General features: G+C 42.7%; 1 protein-coding gene and 1 long non-coding RNA gene across 14 annotated transcripts in view; one reads left to right on the top strand and one right to left on the bottom strand.

Moving 5' to 3' along the window:
• The window catches only part of LOC128143814 (uncharacterized), a 30,180-nt gene that overhangs the window by 841 nt on the left and 10,559 nt on the right, over window positions 1-18,780 (bottom strand). The window contains exons 4-6 of one of the 2 annotated variants that reach the window (XR_008235880.1): window positions 15,748-15,861; window positions 15,445-15,621; window positions 3,137-3,229 (exon numbers count right to left, since the gene is read on the bottom strand). This is a non-coding gene — a long non-coding RNA (uncharacterized LOC128143814). Of the gene's footprint in view, window positions 1-3,136; window positions 3,230-15,444; window positions 15,622-15,747; window positions 15,862-18,780 lie in introns of those variants that run through there. The other variant, XR_008235881.1, reaches the window with a different exon arrangement.
• Window positions 1-18,780, top strand: part of CASZ1 (castor zinc finger 1) — a 212,273-nt gene that overhangs the window by 185,367 nt on the left and 8,126 nt on the right. For 10 of the 12 annotated variants that reach the window (XM_052791544.1, XM_052791540.1, XM_052791543.1 and 7 more), the window contains 9 exons: window positions 408-471; window positions 3,052-3,212; window positions 6,647-6,769; window positions 8,155-8,490; window positions 10,235-10,433; window positions 10,967-11,138; window positions 13,972-14,120; window positions 15,956-16,190; window positions 17,628-17,921. In XM_052791544.1, coding sequence (XP_052647504.1) covers window positions 408-471; window positions 3,052-3,212; window positions 6,647-6,769; window positions 8,155-8,490; window positions 10,235-10,433; window positions 10,967-11,138; window positions 13,972-14,120; window positions 15,956-16,190; window positions 17,628-17,921 — 1,733 coding nt within the window. The remainder of the gene's footprint in view (window positions 1-407; window positions 472-3,051; window positions 3,213-6,646; window positions 6,770-8,154; window positions 8,491-10,234; window positions 10,434-10,966; window positions 11,139-13,971; window positions 14,121-15,955; window positions 16,191-17,627; window positions 17,922-18,780) is intronic. The other 2 variants (XM_052791547.1, XM_052791546.1) reach the window with 1 other exon arrangement.

The following is an 18,780-nucleotide window of genomic DNA, read 5'->3' as shown; positions in this document are numbered from 1 at the left end:
CTCTGCTGCAGAGGGGGCCTGTATCCCTGGCAGTACGAGTCTTCTGTCAGCATCCCCCCTGGTTTTGTGGCATATTTCTGAAAGTTGTAATGGGATGAAGCAGTAAAACATGGGGTGGGTTGTGAGTCAGCTAATAAAAAAGTGTGATGGTATGAACACTGGAGGAAGAGGTTTGGACTGTTTGATAGCTGAAAGTACTGAATTCTGCAGACTTGGGACCCTCTTTCTCTCCATCTTGGCTATCACAAGTAAAAGGCTTTGGCCTGCCCAAGGGAGGGTGGGCATCATTCTCTTCCTCTGGATGTAGCAGGTGAGGAGTGAGGCAGCTTGAAGGGAGAAGGATTAATCTCAGTGCTCACAGTCCCTGTGCACATCTTAACTAAACCCTGTTGGTTTGTGTGTTCCAGTAATGAATCAAATGGCCACACAGTCTCGGCAAATTCATCTCTTTTATCCTCGCTTATGAATAAGGTAAGAGCCATCCATCAAACGCCTTTCATTCCCCCCACCAAGAGAAATTAAAGCTGCGATGGCGGGGGGGGGGGGGGGGGGAGAGATGCGTTTGTTTTTTAATGTTTTGCCTCTAATAAGATGAGTTTGTACCATTTAAATTTTGAGACCATTTTTCATCGGGTATAATTTCAGAGCCACTGCTTACGAATTAATTTAATGAACTGGCTGAAGAAATATATTGCAGCCTCTGACACCTTTTTTTTTTTCTTCATCCTTTCTAGACAGAGGAGGGCTCTGAAAGACTTTTTTTTTTTTTTTTTTCCATTTTTATTTCCAGAACCTGGCAACTTCTCTCTCGCTCTCTTTTTATAGTTACTCATTTTGTTTATTTACTTAAAAACATTTTCTTTCATTGGGGGAGGGGGAGGAGAATCATTTGTTTTTATGAAAGAGAAGAAAAAAAATGAGAAGTTTTGAGCCAAAATCATCAATTTCTGTCTTTCTGGTGTGAGTAATGGTGTCCAACAGAGCCCCCTTTACCACGTTCTAGAATATTTATTTTAGATAATGCACAGTTTCTTTTTCCTTACTTTTTCCTTAAATTATACATCATCTCAAATATATATTTCCCTTTCACATGATAAATTCTACTGTACCAAGATTAATTTTGCTGTTGTGTACAACTGCAGTAGAGATCAGGGCAGCCTTTGAGCCATGCTTTAATATTCTACTGTGTGATAGGTTTTACAGGCATAACTGTTGCCATCCCCTTGGCTCTGGGCGTTACATGCATTGAGGCCATATAACCCTCAAGAGAGGGCAAAGTGACTTTGCCTAGTAATCTCTCGCCTCCTTTCTCTCTTATTTCATCACTCTTTTTTCTCTGTGTTTTCTAATTTCTGCGTTTATCCTTATGCCATTTTTCTCCTCCATTGGCTCTCTGTTACACTGGGGTTTTTTGTTCCCTTTTAAACTTAATTTCTTACTCCTTCCTGTCTATTGTCCCTTTAGTGATTTCAAATATGCAGCTCTTTCTCTAGCGAGCAAATCTTTTTAGTAAGTCTGCTGTCTGGGGTCCTGAGTCATTCTGAAGGCCGCAGCTCAGGGAAATTCTGTTTCAATAGATACTTCACTTGAAAATCTCCAGGAGAATGAGATTTAAGCATATGCTTAGAAATAAGCATTTGTTTGTGTACAGCCCTGCATAAGATTCTTTATGTTGTGCAAAATAAGTGTAGCACAGGCACAAAATATGAGTTCTTCAGGTTTATTCCTTTTTTAAAGAAGGAATGGGATTAACCAATGACATAAACCAGCAAAGAATAAAGCCCACTGATTTGAAGGAGCCTATTCCAAGACTAAGGATTGCAGAATCAAGCTCAATGTGCTGAGGAACACATCACGCTTGCTTCTTCCTCTTGCTGCACACAATTTCTGTTCATGGAGGAATCCTTTACTATTTGTCTAGAAAAAAGAACCCTTTACAGAAATTGAATGCCCAGCAAACTGCAGTGGAAAAAGACGACCCGAGTTTCTGACTCCAGCCATAAAGAGTTGCGGTCTCCACATAGCAGCAGGGGGTTTACCTTCAGGGGGCATTAAGAAAGCCTCAAATAGCCAGGGTTCCTGTAGCGCATTGCAGTTTATTTAGGGGGCTGTCAGGCTTAATTAACTGATATTTATAAAGGGCTTCGAGATCCTCAAATGGGTGGAGTTTATAATGCAAGTATTGGGCCCAATCATGCATTTTATTCATGCTGTGAAATTCACTGTTGTTACTGGAGGTAACTGAGAGTACAACAAAGCAAGAAGGGGTCTGGGAAATGGTGCACTGATTCTGAAAGAAAATTTTCTCTCTAAGCACTCCTGAGTAACTTCTTTTTTCTATCCTGCACATCATACACCTGGACCTCTAAACCTTCTCTGTGTAGATCTATTTGAAGCCTTTCCCACAATACAAATTGTGAGCCCAAGTCCTGCTTTGTGGAGGATATGTCCATTTAGCACAGAAAGTGACATCATTTCTTTATTGAAGTTAGTAGGAATTTTCCAGGAACTTAAGTGGAGCCAGAATTTTTCCCCAGTTGAATGAGATTTCCCCCCTCCCATCCCTAAACATACCTGATAGTCACTTTAAAGAAGGAGACATCCTTGTGGCTGGGATAAGATGATTCTAAATAAACTAGAGCTTACCAGTTCTATCACTAGGTCTGTACTAAGAGACCAGCATTTTCTAGAAGCCATGTAGGGCTATTAATGTTTAAGCTTGCACACCTTTTCCATGCTCAAATAGGGTATGTCTCTCTTCACCTCAGTTTACCCATGTATAAAGTAGACATGATGCTTCATTACTTCACACAAGACCCATGAATATTAGATGGACACCTGAGTACTTTGTGATAGTTGGGTGGAGGATGCAGAAGAGTGAGGTGTTGCTAAGTTTTGCTGATGCAGTTGAGGCAGCCTGCGCAGACTTCTTGTCTTCTCTCTTAATCTTTGAAGACACAGCTTTGCGTGGGACAGTCCTGAGGGTATCCAGACTGGCAGTGTCCACAGCTGTGTGCTGGGCTTGATGCAGTGTCTATGTTCTTGTTCCAGATGTCCAAGACCAGTGCCAGCCTTGGCAACCTGCTGAACATTAAGACAGAAGGAGATGGCAGCCAGGCTGGGGCTGGAGAGCCAACACAGTACTTGGGCAAGGCAGTGAAGGCACTTGTCCAGGAGAAGCTCTCTGAGCCATGGAAGATGTACCTGCGCCGGTAAGGAGAGCATGGAACTGGGAATAGAGGAAAGGGAAAATTACTTCCTTTGGAAAGTGTCTGGCTCGTTAGTTCACACTTGAATGCAGAGTTCTCTTGAATTGAAAGGCCTAACTCTGTGATATGCTCATCACCTTCTGGAGGGCATTTAGTCCTCAGTCCTGGCTAGCTGCAATAGGTGTTAATGTCCTATAAGAAATACCTGTCCACACAGAATTATTTTGCAAAGGGGTCTTGAGAACCAACTATGAGCACAGATATTCGCATAGTATTGTTAGCCTAGACTGCATCTTAGGCTCCTCTTTATGTCCCCAGTCTGCAAGTCCAGGGGACCTGCTGCAACTTGCTCTTAGCACTGAACTTTTGTTGGACCATGTTTAGTTACTATGCATAGATCACAGAAGCCTTAAAATGCTTGCTGTGGCATCTCCTCTGAACATAGGAGTAGCCCACAGAAACAAAATAAGGAGTATAAGGGGTATGGGAACTGGGATGGTTTCTGCTGTTTTTGTTGTAGACAAGAAGGCTCAAAAGGAAAATGGAAGAGATACAAAACTCACCCACACACAGACACATGCACATACATGCCCAGACAGACACATGCTTTGAGCATACTCAGATACACCCAGGCAGACACATAGGGGTTTGTGCTCTGACACAGTTGCCTACAAATGCCTGTGGACACTTTGTAAATCACAGACTTTAATGGAGAAGACTAGAAAGTCTTCTAGTCCATCTGCCCCTGGCCAGTGTGAGATCCTTCCCTGCAGCCCATTTGCATTTTGTCCAGCCTAGTTGTAATTACACCAAGCAGTGTGGCTGTTTTCTTGTCTCTGGGAGCATTATTCTACCACCTAATTCGTTTCACTGTCACAACTTTTTTTCATGGTATGCTGCCCGCATTTCCCTTTTTGTAATTTTGTTGCAGTTCTCCCCTTGAACCACAGCAGATAATTCCTTTCCGCAATTGGACTTCACCCTCTTCAGATAGTCACAGACTTTTAGCATACCATTTAACCAAGCTTATTTACTTCCTTTAATCTGACTTTGTAAATTAGTCCCTTCAGCCTGCTGATCGTGTTGTTGCTGTTGTCGTTCTTGCTGTTCCCTGAATGGGTGCAGAATTGGGCTGCCGTTCCTGTATCACCACACCAGATACAACAACATTTCTGCCCCCATATGTGCAGCTCACAATTGTGCTACCTTGTTTGCATCTATACGGCATAATGTATATGTATCATGTTTACCATCCACTGTTACACAGGACTGCTTTTAATGTTGCTCTCATGAGTGCCCTATGTATAAAAATACACCCCCCACACCCCAGATGTATTAGCTGTATGTTCCCAAATACGACTCTTGTATTCTGAACCTTCTCCCTTGTCTTGGAAGGCCTCTCTGTTATTTTTCTCCTCTTGCACTGGTGTTGCCAACTCCTCCCAGTTTAGTATCTTCTGTGAATTTCATTAACGTGCTGTTTACTCCTTCTCCTAGATTACTAATGAAGATGTTAAATAAGCTCAGACCTAACCAAAGTCATCCTTGCAGCATTCACAAGATACCTCCTCCCAGCTCAATATATTGCTGTTTGTCATTAGCCTTTGTTTACGGTCCTTCAGCCAGTTTTCAATCCATGAGGTAGCATTCACATCCAGGCCAATCTGAATTAATTCTAAGCATATACGAGACTGTATCAAAATGCTTTACTAAAATCCAAATATATTGCATCCCTTCATCCACTAATTTTGTAATTCTATCAAAAAAAGCAATTAAATTTGTCTGGCAAGATTTATTCTTTATAATCCTGATGCTGTTTATTGCTCGTGGTTCCTTTATCCTCTAGATGTTTAATGATTTTCTCCTCCCTCTTAATATTTGTTCCATTACTTTACTGGAAGGAGAAGTTAAGACTAGAGGTATGATAATTGCCAAAGATCACTTGTCTTTTTCTTCCCTGAAAGAATCAGTACCTAGATTTTAAAATTTTTTTTTGCCAATTTCCTAGTACCTCCCTCTTCTCTATGGCTTAAAAAATAGCAAATAGTAATGCAATCAGTTTGCGAGTTAATTTCCATTGCACTTCAGGACATACATTACCCAGACTAGCTGATTTGTGCATATTTTTATTTTCCAGCCAGTCCCTTTATCTGCTCTTCTAGAAGGTCTTCGTTTTGTCCCTAATTGTCTGCTTAGTCTTCAGTTTTCCTATCTAAAGCAAATTTTATAAGGCAGCCATTTTTGACTCATCACCTCCCTTTTTTTTTATTGGACCTTCTTTCTAAGTACTATACCTCTTGTCCCCGATAAAACAACCCCTTTAGCTTGCAGTAACTTGGTTTCTTATGTCTTACCACACCTTTACTTTTCTTCATCTTCTCCGTGCAAGCTTTAACTGACTGTGTGTATTCTATATCCACTGACCTTCTTTCTCCAGTACAAGTTTTTTCTCTTTTTCCTTTACCCTCAAATTGTTAAGAGGTCTCTCCTGGGACCACACAGGCTGCTGTTTGTTTCTTGCATTCCTGCTCATCAGAGCAATTGTAGTTTGTTGTATCTTAATTATGCAAGATTCCCCTGTTAAGTTTCAAATCCTTCCTGCCAGTGTTTCTTACTTGATTTCTAGATTCCCTGTGATTCTGGAGTTTCCTGAAATCACATGTATTTGTGCTACTCTTATTAAGTCTGGAGAATCTCAGCAGTGGATGAGCAGTGAAACCATGCTTAGTTGTTTTTGCCCTCTTGACCGTTTCCTCCAAGATGACAAGAGGCATACCTTAAGACGATTGCTTTTGCTCTGGTTTTTGCATTGCACCATTGTTTATTCTGTACTTCAGGGATTGTGCTTTTCAGTATTTATGCATCCTAGGCTGTAATTGCTATATAGGTGGTACTTTTTTTCTCCCATCTATATGATACCCTGTTGTTTCAAGGCAGGAGGCGGGTGGATTCTGGATCTAGATTCCCTTGAACCACTGTTGTTTCTTCCCTTTTGCTATTCCCCCTAAATTGAAAAAGGAGAATTAAAAAAGACCTGCAATGTCTCAGCAGTGTCCTCTTGGTCTGGATTGCCTTTAGTTTACTAACCTTTGATCATTCCTCAGAGCCTTGGCTTTTGTACATAGATGCTCAAGAACACTTATGATTGTCATCTTCTGTTTCAGAGTAGTTCTGTATTTTGCTCCCACTAAAAGTGAATGGGAGTTTCTCAGTCAAGTTCAACTGGAGAGAAATTAGGTCCTTGTTCTGCATGTTCAGATCTATGTAACAGGCAATAATCAAGCAACAATGCCAGCAGTGCTGTTTGTGCAGCAAGGGACAGTGACGTTAGAAAACAGAATGGTAGTAGAGTTGAAAACCAAAGAAAATATGTCTGTTCCAACACTGCTTCTCTTCTGGGACCTTCTGTAATATGCCTACTTGTCTGCTTTGGCCAGGTTTGGTACCAAGGATTTCTGCGATGCACAGTGCGATTTTCTCCATAAGGTGCATTTCCATTGTGTCGTGGAGGAATGCGGTGCCCTCTTCAGCACCCTGGATGGAGCCATCAAGCATGCCAAGTAAGTAGGAGAGCTCAAGTCTTGGGAAACCTTGACAAAACTCTAAAACACGCACACTGCAGGACGAGAGAGACCTTACTGAGTAATTCTATTCAAGAGCAGGAGTGTGGGCAGTCCTGAGGGCAGCAATCTGGGTATCCACGTGCTTCCTGTGTAAATGTGCTCAGCTAAAATTTTTGCAGAACACTATGTCCTCTTTAATTTTGTTTCACAATAAATGTGCTCAACTTGTGAAAAAGTGTTGGCAAGGCTGAGCATTGGACATTTGTGTTTTTCTGTAGCCTACTTGACAGTGTGTTCAAGGAGACCCATGCTTTTCACAGCACACAAATGCACCATACAAAGAAATAAGAAAATATGGGAGGGACAGGATCCTGTAAACCCAACCATTGTCACTGGATACAGACTTTTTGTGGAGTAGGCAGCTGTCCATCACTGCAGTGTAGAAAGCATTTTATTGTTCTTTGTCTTGTCATGACAAATCTCCTTTAACAACTTTTCCCTAGCCCTTAGTTTATATGGTTTTAAGAGGTTCACATCACGTGGATAAGGATCTTGAAATGAAGCAGTCAAACTGTCCAGCCCAACAGCAACCTCCTTCTCACCTTGCCGTGTTCTTATATTGTAAACCCTTTGTCATTTCACATTTTGGGAAGTAGCAGACAGCCCAGAGTTCGGTAGCCAGAACTGTAGGCTAGATAATATGGCCTATATTACAGAGGCTGTACAGCTGGCTCAGAACTCTAGATGACTCTTGGGTGAAGGATGAATTTAAGATACGCTCCCACTGTTAGAGTGAGGGGACTAGCAAAGGAAGGGTGGGATATTGGAAATTTTCTCTGTTGCATATTTCTAGAGAGCATAATCTGCAGTTCAAAACCACGCCAAGTTCCTTTTAAAGGCAATGGAAGATCTGCCCGAGTAAAGAATGAGTGAGGCCTTCAGCAGGTGGCCACATGACTGATTCTGAAGGGGTTTAAAGGGAAGGAGATGCTGCAAATTTTAAGACAGAAAGATCTGTTAGCACAGTTGGTCTGTGGCATTGCATAGTTCCCTGTGGTTCACTACAGCAAACTACTGGCTTCTCACAACAGCCATGGGAAGCTGCCTTCATAGGCATATTGATCTTGAAGACTGCAGCAATTCTTGCGTCTCTCTGATTTCAACATGTTTTTGCACCTTTCTGTCTCCACCCCTCTTAATTCCCATCTCTTCACAGACAGTCCAGGAGGCCCCTAAATCTTTCCACAAAGTTTGCAGAGCCCCTTTTAGGATTTAACCTCAGCTAATTTGTTTTCAGACTCCTGCCATATTCTTGTTGATCTTTAATCAAGTTATATGCAACGGTCAAGAATTTATGTCTGAATTACACTGTCTTTTTGCAGTTTTCACTTCCGAACTGAGGGTGGAACTGTGAAAAGTAACTCTGAGTCTCCCTTCTCAACTACTACTGAGAATAAGGCTTCACTGGCCCCTTCATCACCATCTGCTACTTCTGTCACCATGGCAAGTGCTCCTGCCCTCGACGTGCCCACTCCAAGTCCAGCTACTGTGCCCTCTGCCCCCACACTGCTAGCTTGGAAGCAGCTGGCTTCAACTATACCCCAGATGCCTCAGATCCCAGCATCAGTGCCTAACCTGGCAACTTCACCCTTGGCAACGACTTCCCTGGAGAATGCCAAGCCTCAGGTCAAACCTGGATTTCTCCAGTTCCAAGAGAAGTAAGTTGTAAATGATGGCTTGCCTCCTTAGGTCCTCTCCAGCCTCGGAATCCCCTTGTTTACCACTCCTGAGCTGTAGTACTACTTCTATACTCACTCACTGAGAGACCTTCTGTCTAGAAACTACTCTGGGCTTTATCTCATAGAAAATTTACTTCTATAAAGTCTAGAAAATACCTTCAGTTATCCTAGGAAAAAACAGGATTTTCGAGTACATCTGGGAGCACTTTTAGGTATGAGTTTACAGGAGAAATAAACTTGCTGACATACCACTGCAACCCTTTTTATACCTCGTGAGAGGTGATACACAAAAATACATGTGTCTTTGCAGTATTTTTGACACTGAAGGCTACAGAGGAAGCATAGCATCTTTAAAGTTTTCAGCATGACACCTGACTAGGGCACCTCCAGATCATGCTGAAAGTTTGAGACTTAACCGTGAGTTTCTGTAGCTGAGTAAAAATCAGTGGGCAGCTGAGTGCTCAGTCATGCAAAGGTGAGGTGTTACTGCAGCAAAATACACAGAACTAAGAGTTAGATGTTTACAGATTGCTGAAAAGGAAACTTGAAGGATTTCTCCTGGATTTGCCCCCAGTAAGCTCTGTGGCCTTTTCCTAGGAATGCTGTCTCTAACTCGGTATAATACAGCTTCATTTTTTTTCTCAGTGAAGAAGACTGGGGGTCAGATAGTGGAGGGGGCACAAGTGCTTGGACTCTGCCTTACCAGGAATGGGTGTCTCAGCAGCTCAAGGAATAGGGAGCAATTCTTTCTCACTTCAGATTTGTCAAAGTGTTGCTGTCCTGGCTGAAGTTCTGTACAAGTGTAATGAGTCTCCTTAAATTCTGTGCCTCTAGTTTTGTAGTGTTAGTTTACAAAGTAATTCACAAGGGACTCTGGCAGAAGGTAACCTACCTTGCTGAACTTCTAAAACATTAAAGAAGTTTTACACTGTTGCTGTGATGTTGGTGTTATTTCTGTTACACAGACAGAAAAAGGCACAGAAGTTACGTGGTTTACAGGACACAGGAGTCCAGGACCAGGTTAGGCATTACAGCTTAGTTATTCAGGCTGGTGGAATATTAGTCTCTGGGTTGTGTATTGACAGTCATTTGTCTGCTTTCAAAGAAGTGTATTAATTCTGTTTCACGTATCTGAGTAGGTATCATTGGGTACAGTGCTGGGGATCCAAGAGATCGATGTTCAGCTACCTCCGATCTGACCTCTGTTTGTGCAGCCGTGCAGCCAGAAATCCATTAAATGGGTGGGGGGAGTAAGGTACCAAAACCATTTAGCTGATTAAATAGGCCACTGCTGATTTTGTCTAATCAGGGGAAGCCCTGGCATCTTGCAGTGTGCATGCCCAAGAGTTTCATTTCAGTTACACAAAATTGAGATGGGAGAAACGGTCTGAATCCATTGAGGTAAGTACAGGCAGAAGGGGAGAAACAGTTTCTATCCAGATCTCGAGAGAGCTTTAAAGTGGAAGTGTGGCCCTCAAAGACTACAGAACCCACCATGCATTGCTGTATTTTAATAATCTTAATCAAGAAATTGCATTAGCTCAGTGGAATTGCAGTAGTGTTGCCAGCATCAATTTTAGTAAAGAGGAAGGTGGCTATGGGAAATCTGTAGGCCATGTTTGGAACAGAGGCTTCAGCTGGGCTCCCCTTGAATTAAATTTTGGCAAAGAAACAAATGTGTGAGATGAGCGAAGGTGATGATTGGGTTTTGGATGTATTCCAGTGATCCCTGCCTGGCAACGGACTGCAAGTACGCCAACAAATTCCACTTCCACTGTCTCTTTGGGAACTGCAAGTATGTGTGCAAAACCTCTGGCAAAGCAGAATCCCACTGCCTGGACCACATCAACCCCAACAATAATTTGGTGAATGTGCGAGATCAGTTCGCTTACTATTCGCTGCAGTGTCTCTGTCCGAATCAGGTAAGAGCAATTCAAAAGCAGTGTTCTAGCCAGAGTATGTGCACAGGACAAGAAGAATGAGAAAGAGCAAGTGGAAGAGAGGCTGAGTGTTTCATTCCTGGTCTAACTACAGAACCCTGGAAGGGTCTTAATTACATGGTCTAGCAAAATGTTCGGTTTCCATCAAACTGAAAATCGCAGTGCTTTTATGTTTCTTTGACTTGGGTGAAGTGGACAAGGCAACTAGAATGATGTAAGAGACACAAGACAAAATAAAATAAAAATCTGTGAAGAATACCAGGGAAAGCCACGAGTTAGTTAGGTTTGGGCTATTTCAACGTAGAATAGTGCAATATAGAATCCATGACAGCAATATAAAATACACAACAGGGAACAAGGTTGCATTTCAGCTTGTGGAAGATAAAATGGATGTGATCTGGAGTATCAGGTCAGGCCTCTCTCATGTCTCAGAGGGACAGCATTAGTAGCGGGCACATAAGGGTGCATTTGTTTTAGATACGCTTAAAGCAACCTGCCTGTTTGCTCCTCTCCAGCACTGTGAATTCAGGATGCGAGGGCATTACCACTGTCTTCGTCCTGGCTGCTACTTTGTGACTAACATCACCACCAAGCTGCCCTGGCATGTGAAAAAACATGAGAAGGCAGAGAGAAGGGCAGCCAATGGCTTCAAGTATTTTACCAAGCGAGAAGAGTGTGGCAGACTAGGTGAGTTTTCTTCTCCTTCCCTTGTCACCTTTCTCATGTGGTCTGTCCCATGTCCAGGCTAAGAATGCCATGAGTTAGAGCCTGTGAGTTATGCTTAAGATGTATTTGGTCATTAAATCACTAAACAAGAAACGGAACAAAACAGAAAGCGGTTCCTGATCTGCTTGAGCTGAAGCATGTTTTCCCAAACAGACCCAAGTTAAATGGATAGAAACTGTAATATAGAGGATTTTATATATATATACACATGCACACAGATATATATATATATGTATTTGGAGATACAGCTCCCCCTTTGTTTCTCCTTTTTATCTAATTGTCAAGGCCTTTTTTGTGTTTAGGGTTTTTGTTTTGGGGGGTGTGTGTACTTTGTAGTCTTTTGGGCCTACTGCTTGTGTTGGGTGGAGTTTAAGGGTGCTCTTAGGAGTAAAAAAAAGCATAGGGGAAATGCCTGTTCTGAGGAGTGCCTTGTATGAATGTCTTTAGCCATTGCCAGTGCGGCATATTGAAAGCCAAAGGGCTAATAACTGGAGATAGAGTTATGGAGAAGAGCATTCAGTAAACTACTCCCTTCTCTTCCAAAACCATTCTCCACAGCCACTCGTGAGCAGCAGGGAATACAGCGCTGTATACAGCCTAAGGAAACACCTGAGATGTGGCACAGCCTCAGACTGTGGCTTGCCCACTTGCCAAAACTATTAGCAGCACTGCAGTAGTTATTAAATATAAGAAGTGCCTCCAGTGTAAAGCTGGTAAAACAAACGCACAACAACAGACAGTAGAATGCATTCCCAGGGAGATATCTAGAGCTGAAATCGAGGGCTCTGAACCGGGGGGAATCCCTAAAGATCGCTCCAGCAGAGCTCTAGCCTGAACTGCCTGGGAGTCACTTAAACCTTCTAGTTGTGTTTTGGCCTAACAGTATCACGGACCCAGTCTTCCCTATCACTCCTGGTTGGAACAAAGGCTGAAACAAAAACAGGGTTTAGAATAACACTTCCAGGTGCTGTTCTCTCACACTGCAGGGAAACAGCCCCACTAACCAGAACCAAACTTTTCAGCTTTGAATACATCAAGAATTTATACGCAAATGGTAGCTTGTTTGTGGTAACCAGGGTAATGAGTGTCAACATGCCACAGCCAGTACTTACCAAGATCTCATTTACACATGTCAGGAGATTCAGCAGTTGCTGTTATTTACTCAACTTTAGGTGTTTCAGGTGATAGCAGGAGCCAGACAAAGCAGGACAATGATACATGACACCCAGCCTACATGATGCCCTAGCAACAGGCGAGCCTCCACCTGCCCTTTGCTGATACTGTTTCAGTCCTGCCAGCACTGTTTGTTCTCCATCCCAAAGAACAGCACAACGTGATGGGGAGGGCAAATGAGGTGGGGCTGTGGGGGAGTGCAATACCTAAACAAACATAAACTTGACATGCACATAAAACGCTATCTGTGAGCTAAAGATGGGCTGTGGGTAATTCAGGAGCTGTTTGGCAGCGAGGCATCTACAGGCTGTGCATGTGTCAGCAGTGTTTATTTTTGGGAGTGATGGGGTACATGCATCCAGCAGTATGTACATATGCCTATAGGTTGGGCTTGCCATGCAATAAACATATGTTTAGTTAGCACTCTGCATTTGCCTATGTAGATACAGGCAGCATGATGGCATGGTGTAGCTGGATGTGTTTGCGTAGGTGTGTATGGGTATACCAACATGTAAATGCATGTCTACTTCTCTCTACATCTGTATGCTTTTTACATTGTGTATGTCTATATAGCAGGTGCAGAAAGCACTGGCCTGCTTTAAGGGCTGTGAATGTTTCTGAACACACACAATAGATATTTATTTTTTTTAATATGTATGTTTGTACATGTATAAATATATACGTGTGTATAGGTGTGGAGGAAGAGAGAGAGATGAAAAGTACGTACATATGTAAGTAAAGGTGGATGGGTATAGATAGATGATAGATGAGTAAAACTGAGCCTCTCTGTAGATCTGTACCTCTATGTATATAAGGGTATGGCCAAGGGATGATGGTGAACAGACAGAACCTGATTATTGATATAGCTGTGTTTTAACTTTAACAAGCCATTATTTATCAGCTATAGAACGTAGCTGTTTGTTTAGGATTGTCTGTTAATGAGATACACAAACTCCTGGCATGCATGGCACTATCCACAAGGAGCAAAAAGTGTCAAGTGCTGTATGCCAGAACCCATATAAATTGCTTGTTGTTTAGTAGCTGCCTCTATTACACAACAAATTTGGAGTGGCAATAAACACTTCCTGGCTCATTTCTATCTGACCAGAGAGCATACATTGTCCAGAGCTAGAGCTTTTAAGAGACTGCTTTTCTGAGAGAACAGTTAAAGGAAAAAAAAAAGAACAACTTTTCATTTCTAATCTAATTATGAGTGTGTATTTTTGATTGTAACTTCTATGATACAGTTACATGTCTTGGTTTTGTTCTCTTTGTAAAGGAAAAGGCACTAGCTAAGACTGGAGAGCATTAGGCACTACTAGATGTAATGGTAATGTTCCTTTCTTTATAACAAAATGAGAAGGGTTGGGACTAGTCTGCAGCTCAGGCTCACTTCTTAAATCTATGTACACTGTAATCCTCTCTTGCAGTTGCTCAGCAGGCAAAAGATGGTGTTTTTCATTCAGGACTGTTCCTGAAGAACCCATGACCACTGATAATCTTCAATCCACCAGAAATCCATGTAGCAGCAGCCTTGTCCCATCTCCAGATCATGTTCCGTACAGTCCCTTTCCCTCTTGGTGCCTTTCACGTACTACATACAATGGTTTTGTGTCTGTAGGTTGCAAATACAACCAGGTGAACAGCCACTTCCACTGCATTCGAGAGGGCTGCCAGTTCTCCTTCCTGCTCAAGCACCAAATGACATCCCACGCCAGAAAGCACATGAGAAGGATGCTGGGAAAGAACTTTGATCGTGTTCCTACTCAGGTGACTCACTGGTTAAGTTGTAGATCTGCATGTAGTGTTGGTCCTTTTGGTTGCTTGCTGCAGAACTGCTTTAGCACCAAGACGCTTGTACCCAAACTCTTAAGGATATATGTCTGCATTGGGGGATGCAACCGGGATATGAGAGTTCACCCTAGGTAGCTTTACCTGGTTGGGCTTCTATAATACGAGGAAAGATGATGAAACATAGACATCAAAGCATTACTTAGTGTAAACAGCTTTTCCTTGCGAATTATGGAGAAAAAAAAATGGAGAAGGCTAACACTTAGTATTTTATACTCATATTTACAACTTGCACTCCTTCCCTGCTATTTCAATATAAACCAATTGGCTTATTAAAATTAAAGTGCTTAGGATGTGGAAGAATTGAATGTGCTGGTTAAAGCAAACATTTCCTGTTGCACATAAAGAATTATTTGCTGCTTCCACTTAGGATGGGAGAAATACCAGTCTCAAAATTTCTCTTCCCTTATCGATGGGGAGTTAGTTTGGGGCACTCCTTGTCCTCTCTCAGGAAGTAGCAGAGCAATGCAGTGCCTTCTTTTCTAACATGTAACTGAGAGCAACTGGCAGATTAGGTTTGTCTGTTTCATGAATAAATCGAAGAGTTTCAACTGCAGCACTGAGCTGCTGCTCAGAATGGCAGCAGTCCTGCAACCTCCTGCTTGCTCTTATTGCTTAGTTGCTTTAACTTCCATTGACTTGGGAGATGAAACAAGCTAGCTTTACTTAAATGCCTGTGACTGATCTGACCCTAAGGACATCTTCTAGTATATGAAACACAAAAGGGGGCATCTGTAGAAGCAAGATGGGAACCCCCTTTCATTCCACAAGAGTTCACAGATGCCAAGGAAGTGGTGTTACTGTTGTGGCAGCTTTTGTTCTTAAGCTTAGGTACAAGAATCAAACTTAGGAGATATTTAACAAATAGATTTGTCTTCACTACTCTTCTAGTACATGCTGAGTCTAGACCGAAGAATTCTAGTACATGCTGGGCAGAAAGTGCTAGTTTTGACCTCCATCTCCTTTCACTGGCAATTCTGTGTCAGTTCAGCAGTGGAGAAGTAGTAATCATGGCCTGAGCAATCCTGGGAGCATACAGTGCTAGTCTTACTCTGTTGCTGTGCTTAGCCCATGGAGCAGTCCAGCAAACAACAAAACAAGGATGAAACCACAAATCAGGGCATGTGGCAAAGCTAATCAGATTGCTGTACTGCCACTGCCTTTCCACATTTAAATGTACTACCTCCAGTTTTTCCTATGCTTTAGTGGTATGTTTGGATATACATTGCTACTTGGTACCTACCCATGTAACTATCCAGAGAAGACCATGCCATGTCAGGCCACAACAGCTTCATGTGAACACAGCATACACATACGTCACTGGTTTCAGTCTGTGTTCCCCTGTTGCAATGTCTCAGCATGCAGGCACTAGGACAGTCACGTCAGTAGTCGTATTTCCAGTCTCTGAATGCAGCAGGACCTACACAGTAAGGTAGTAATGCCAAGATTAACACCTCCTGTTTTTGAATGCATCAGGATCCACACACCAGGATACTGGTGCCAAGATTAACACTCCCAGCCTCTGAGCGCGTCACAATTCACATACCAGGATACATGTGCCAAGTTTAATGCTCTGAGCTCCCAGTGAAGGAGGATTCACGCTCCTAGCCACGGTGCCATGGGTTCCACTCACGAGCATGTTCCAGCTATCCCTCATGAACTGTGACAGAGAGAAATAAACGTGCAGACAGATGGTTTTGGTCTTGGCATCTTGCTTTTGGTGTGAAAGTCCCCGTCCTGTTTTCTTGCTGCAGGTTATTGGCCACACTCCAAGAAATGAAAATCTGCCCCAGGTTGGCAGCATGGCACCCAGCCCAGCCTCATCAGGAACCCCAGCTTCCTTTCAGGGACCCCCAAGCATGATGGACACTGAAACAGATGAGTACATGGATTACACTGGCTGTAGCCCTGGGGGTATCTCCTCTGAATCTTCCAATATGGACCGCAGCTGCTCCAGCACTCCAGTGGGCAATGAAAGTACATCAGCAGGTAAGAGAGAAGCAGGGGGTTGTGGGGTGAAATGGATCATCAGTTGCCTGCTCTCTTGGGAGATAAACTCATGAAGAGAGCCCAAAGGACAATCGCACCTTAAAATATAAACTGTACCAGCTTCACAATAGTGCCTTGTACTAACCTAGCTCCCTCCATCATTTGAGAGGAGATCCATCAAAATGTACACCTCAAGCATCCATGAACTAACAGCGTATCTTTTTTTCTCCCCTGAAGAGAGGTTTTTATTCTGTGTCTTGAAGTTGGATCTATTTTAATAACTGATTTAAAAAAAAAAAAAAGGGGAAAAAAAGAAAGTTGTGAGCCTCTTCAGTACTTGGCATTTCCCCAATATCTTTTTGTATTTCCTTGTGCAGCATCTGAAGTCAGGCACTTTCCTATACTGTTGAGGTACAGAAAGACTGTACAATAGCAAATACTATATACACAGGGGAAAAAAACCTACCGCATCTTCAGAAAGCAACATATAAAAGCAGCTCACTGAGCTCCCTTCCTCATGCAGAAACTCTTGTTCCAATTTGTGCAGTGTTGCACAGAGGAAACCTCCATCATCCCCTCTTTTTGGAAGTAAGTTTCTGCCATTGTTTCCTGTTTGCCAGGATAATGTGTAGCCATCTCCCACTGCCCTGTATTACAGGGTTATCTTTTCAGTAGTCAGATATCTTTTATGAATTCTGTTATCATTAGTGGTGATCCAAGGATCTCTTAGCTGTCCTTCCCACGGTTAAGTGTTACATTCTAGATAGGGTGCCTCATTGAATTTGCTTTAATTTCATACCCATTTTCCTACTTTTCTTTCCCACGCCAGTTATATGAAGGTTATCATATAGCACATCTAACCATATGTTGTATGAAAGCTGCTGGGTCAAGACAGTGGTTGCCCCATGACATTAAAGCTCCTCCAAAGAGTTCTGGTGGGACAGTGGTTCCTGGCACTCTCTCTCTCCTTTGTCATTAAGCTGTCTGGCCCAAGTCACACTTCCTAGGAAGTGGTCCCCCACTGCTATCCAGGTAGCGAGCAACTCCACCTCTCCACCTTCCCAAAGTGTAAGACCACCCTTACAGCTAGTAGTTGGTACAAGCTGGCACCATATAGATGAACAAGGACCAAACAGGAATTCCGTGTGAAAGCCTGTGGCTCTTCCCCCATGCCACTAAAGCCACCTTACCTTCTGCAGAGACAACCCTTCCTCTTCCTGATGCTGTCAGTTCCTCACCTTCTGTTTCTTCTCTGTTACAGTTCTATTTCATACATTTGTGAATGTATTTTCCATTTTCATCATATTGCTTCTGCTCTTGGGTTCTCATTTCAGTTCTTTTTTTTTTTTTTTTAATTTTGTTTGTTTTGCTTTGGTTTTGTTGTTTTGTTTTGTTTTTTTCCTTTTTTTCTGCTTTTTTTCTCTCCACATTCTCCAGGCTGCCTGGTTCCTTCTACTGCTACTGCTGCTGCCGATGATGCTACCCACAATGCACCACAACCTCAACCACCATCTCTGCCTCCATCTTTCTCACAAGCCCTGCTTAGGTCTCCCCTTCCCACCCTCCCCTATCTTTTCTCTCCATCTTGTCTCTCATACTCTCTGCTCAGTGCCACTCTTGGATCCAGCAGAGGCATTGTCATGCCTGCCGCCAGCACCACTGGGTTTTCGCCCATCATTGCCACTCCAACTCCAGTAAAAAGTGACGTTCCCTTAGTTCAGGATGCAGCAGGTAACACTTCTTTGCTTTTTCTCTTAGTGTCCTGTGCCCATCTCCTTCCCCACTCACCCTGCCCACATTTTTTTCTCTGCACCTTTGGGTCAGTAAAAAAGCATACGTCACACTGTGTCTTATTTAACTTTTAGCCAAGGGCCCACTCCTTTTGTCTGCTGACACAGTAAGCACAGCTAAGAAGGGTAACCAAAACCACAGCAAATCATTGAGAGACATTTGGATACCTGAGAGCAATTTCCACCAATTCCAAACTATGAGAAAAATCTAACAAAATCCATAGTTAAAATGCACTTTCAGCCTCTTGATAACAGCAAGGTGGCCACAAAGCAAACTTTTGCTCATGTAGCATATATGGGACTTGGAATTCTTGTTTAGATCTTCCAGGCCACCCAACCCAGTGCCTACCATAGTCTGCTGTACACATCTCAGCAGGTAAATGTCTGACAATGTACCCAGTTCCCATATTTTTGTTGATCTTGTAAGCTTCACTCCTTCCTATTCATATCTGAAGCCATAAAATTCAGAGTTCCTTTCCCCAGCATAAGTAACAGTGAAGTGCAGTCAGTGTCACTATGATGACATCATCAGACAGCTCAGGCTGTTTCTCACACTCACTGTTATTTATATCTGCTCTTAACAGCTGCAGAAAATACATCTAGATTTTTAGTTTTAAGCTGCCACGTTTCCCATGTGTGACTAAGATCAGAGATGTCTCAGGCTGGGGATTCTCATTCCAGCTGGGAATGGTTTTTAGGGTGTGTCTCAGTTTTGGCTTCTTTTCCCAACTCCCAGCTCTTTTCTAGTTAATTAAGGGCATATTTGTGCTTAAAGTTCACAATGAAGAGGATTCTGGCAG

The sequence above is a fragment of the Harpia harpyja genome, chromosome 7 (assembly GCF_026419915.1).
Source record: "Harpia harpyja isolate bHarHar1 chromosome 7, bHarHar1 primary haplotype, whole genome shotgun sequence".
Classification (NCBI taxonomy): Eukaryota; Metazoa; Chordata; class Aves; order Accipitriformes; family Accipitridae; genus Harpia; species Harpia harpyja.
The sequence above is the reverse complement of the archived record's forward strand: the minus strand, read 5'-3'. Positions and strand labels throughout refer to the sequence as shown.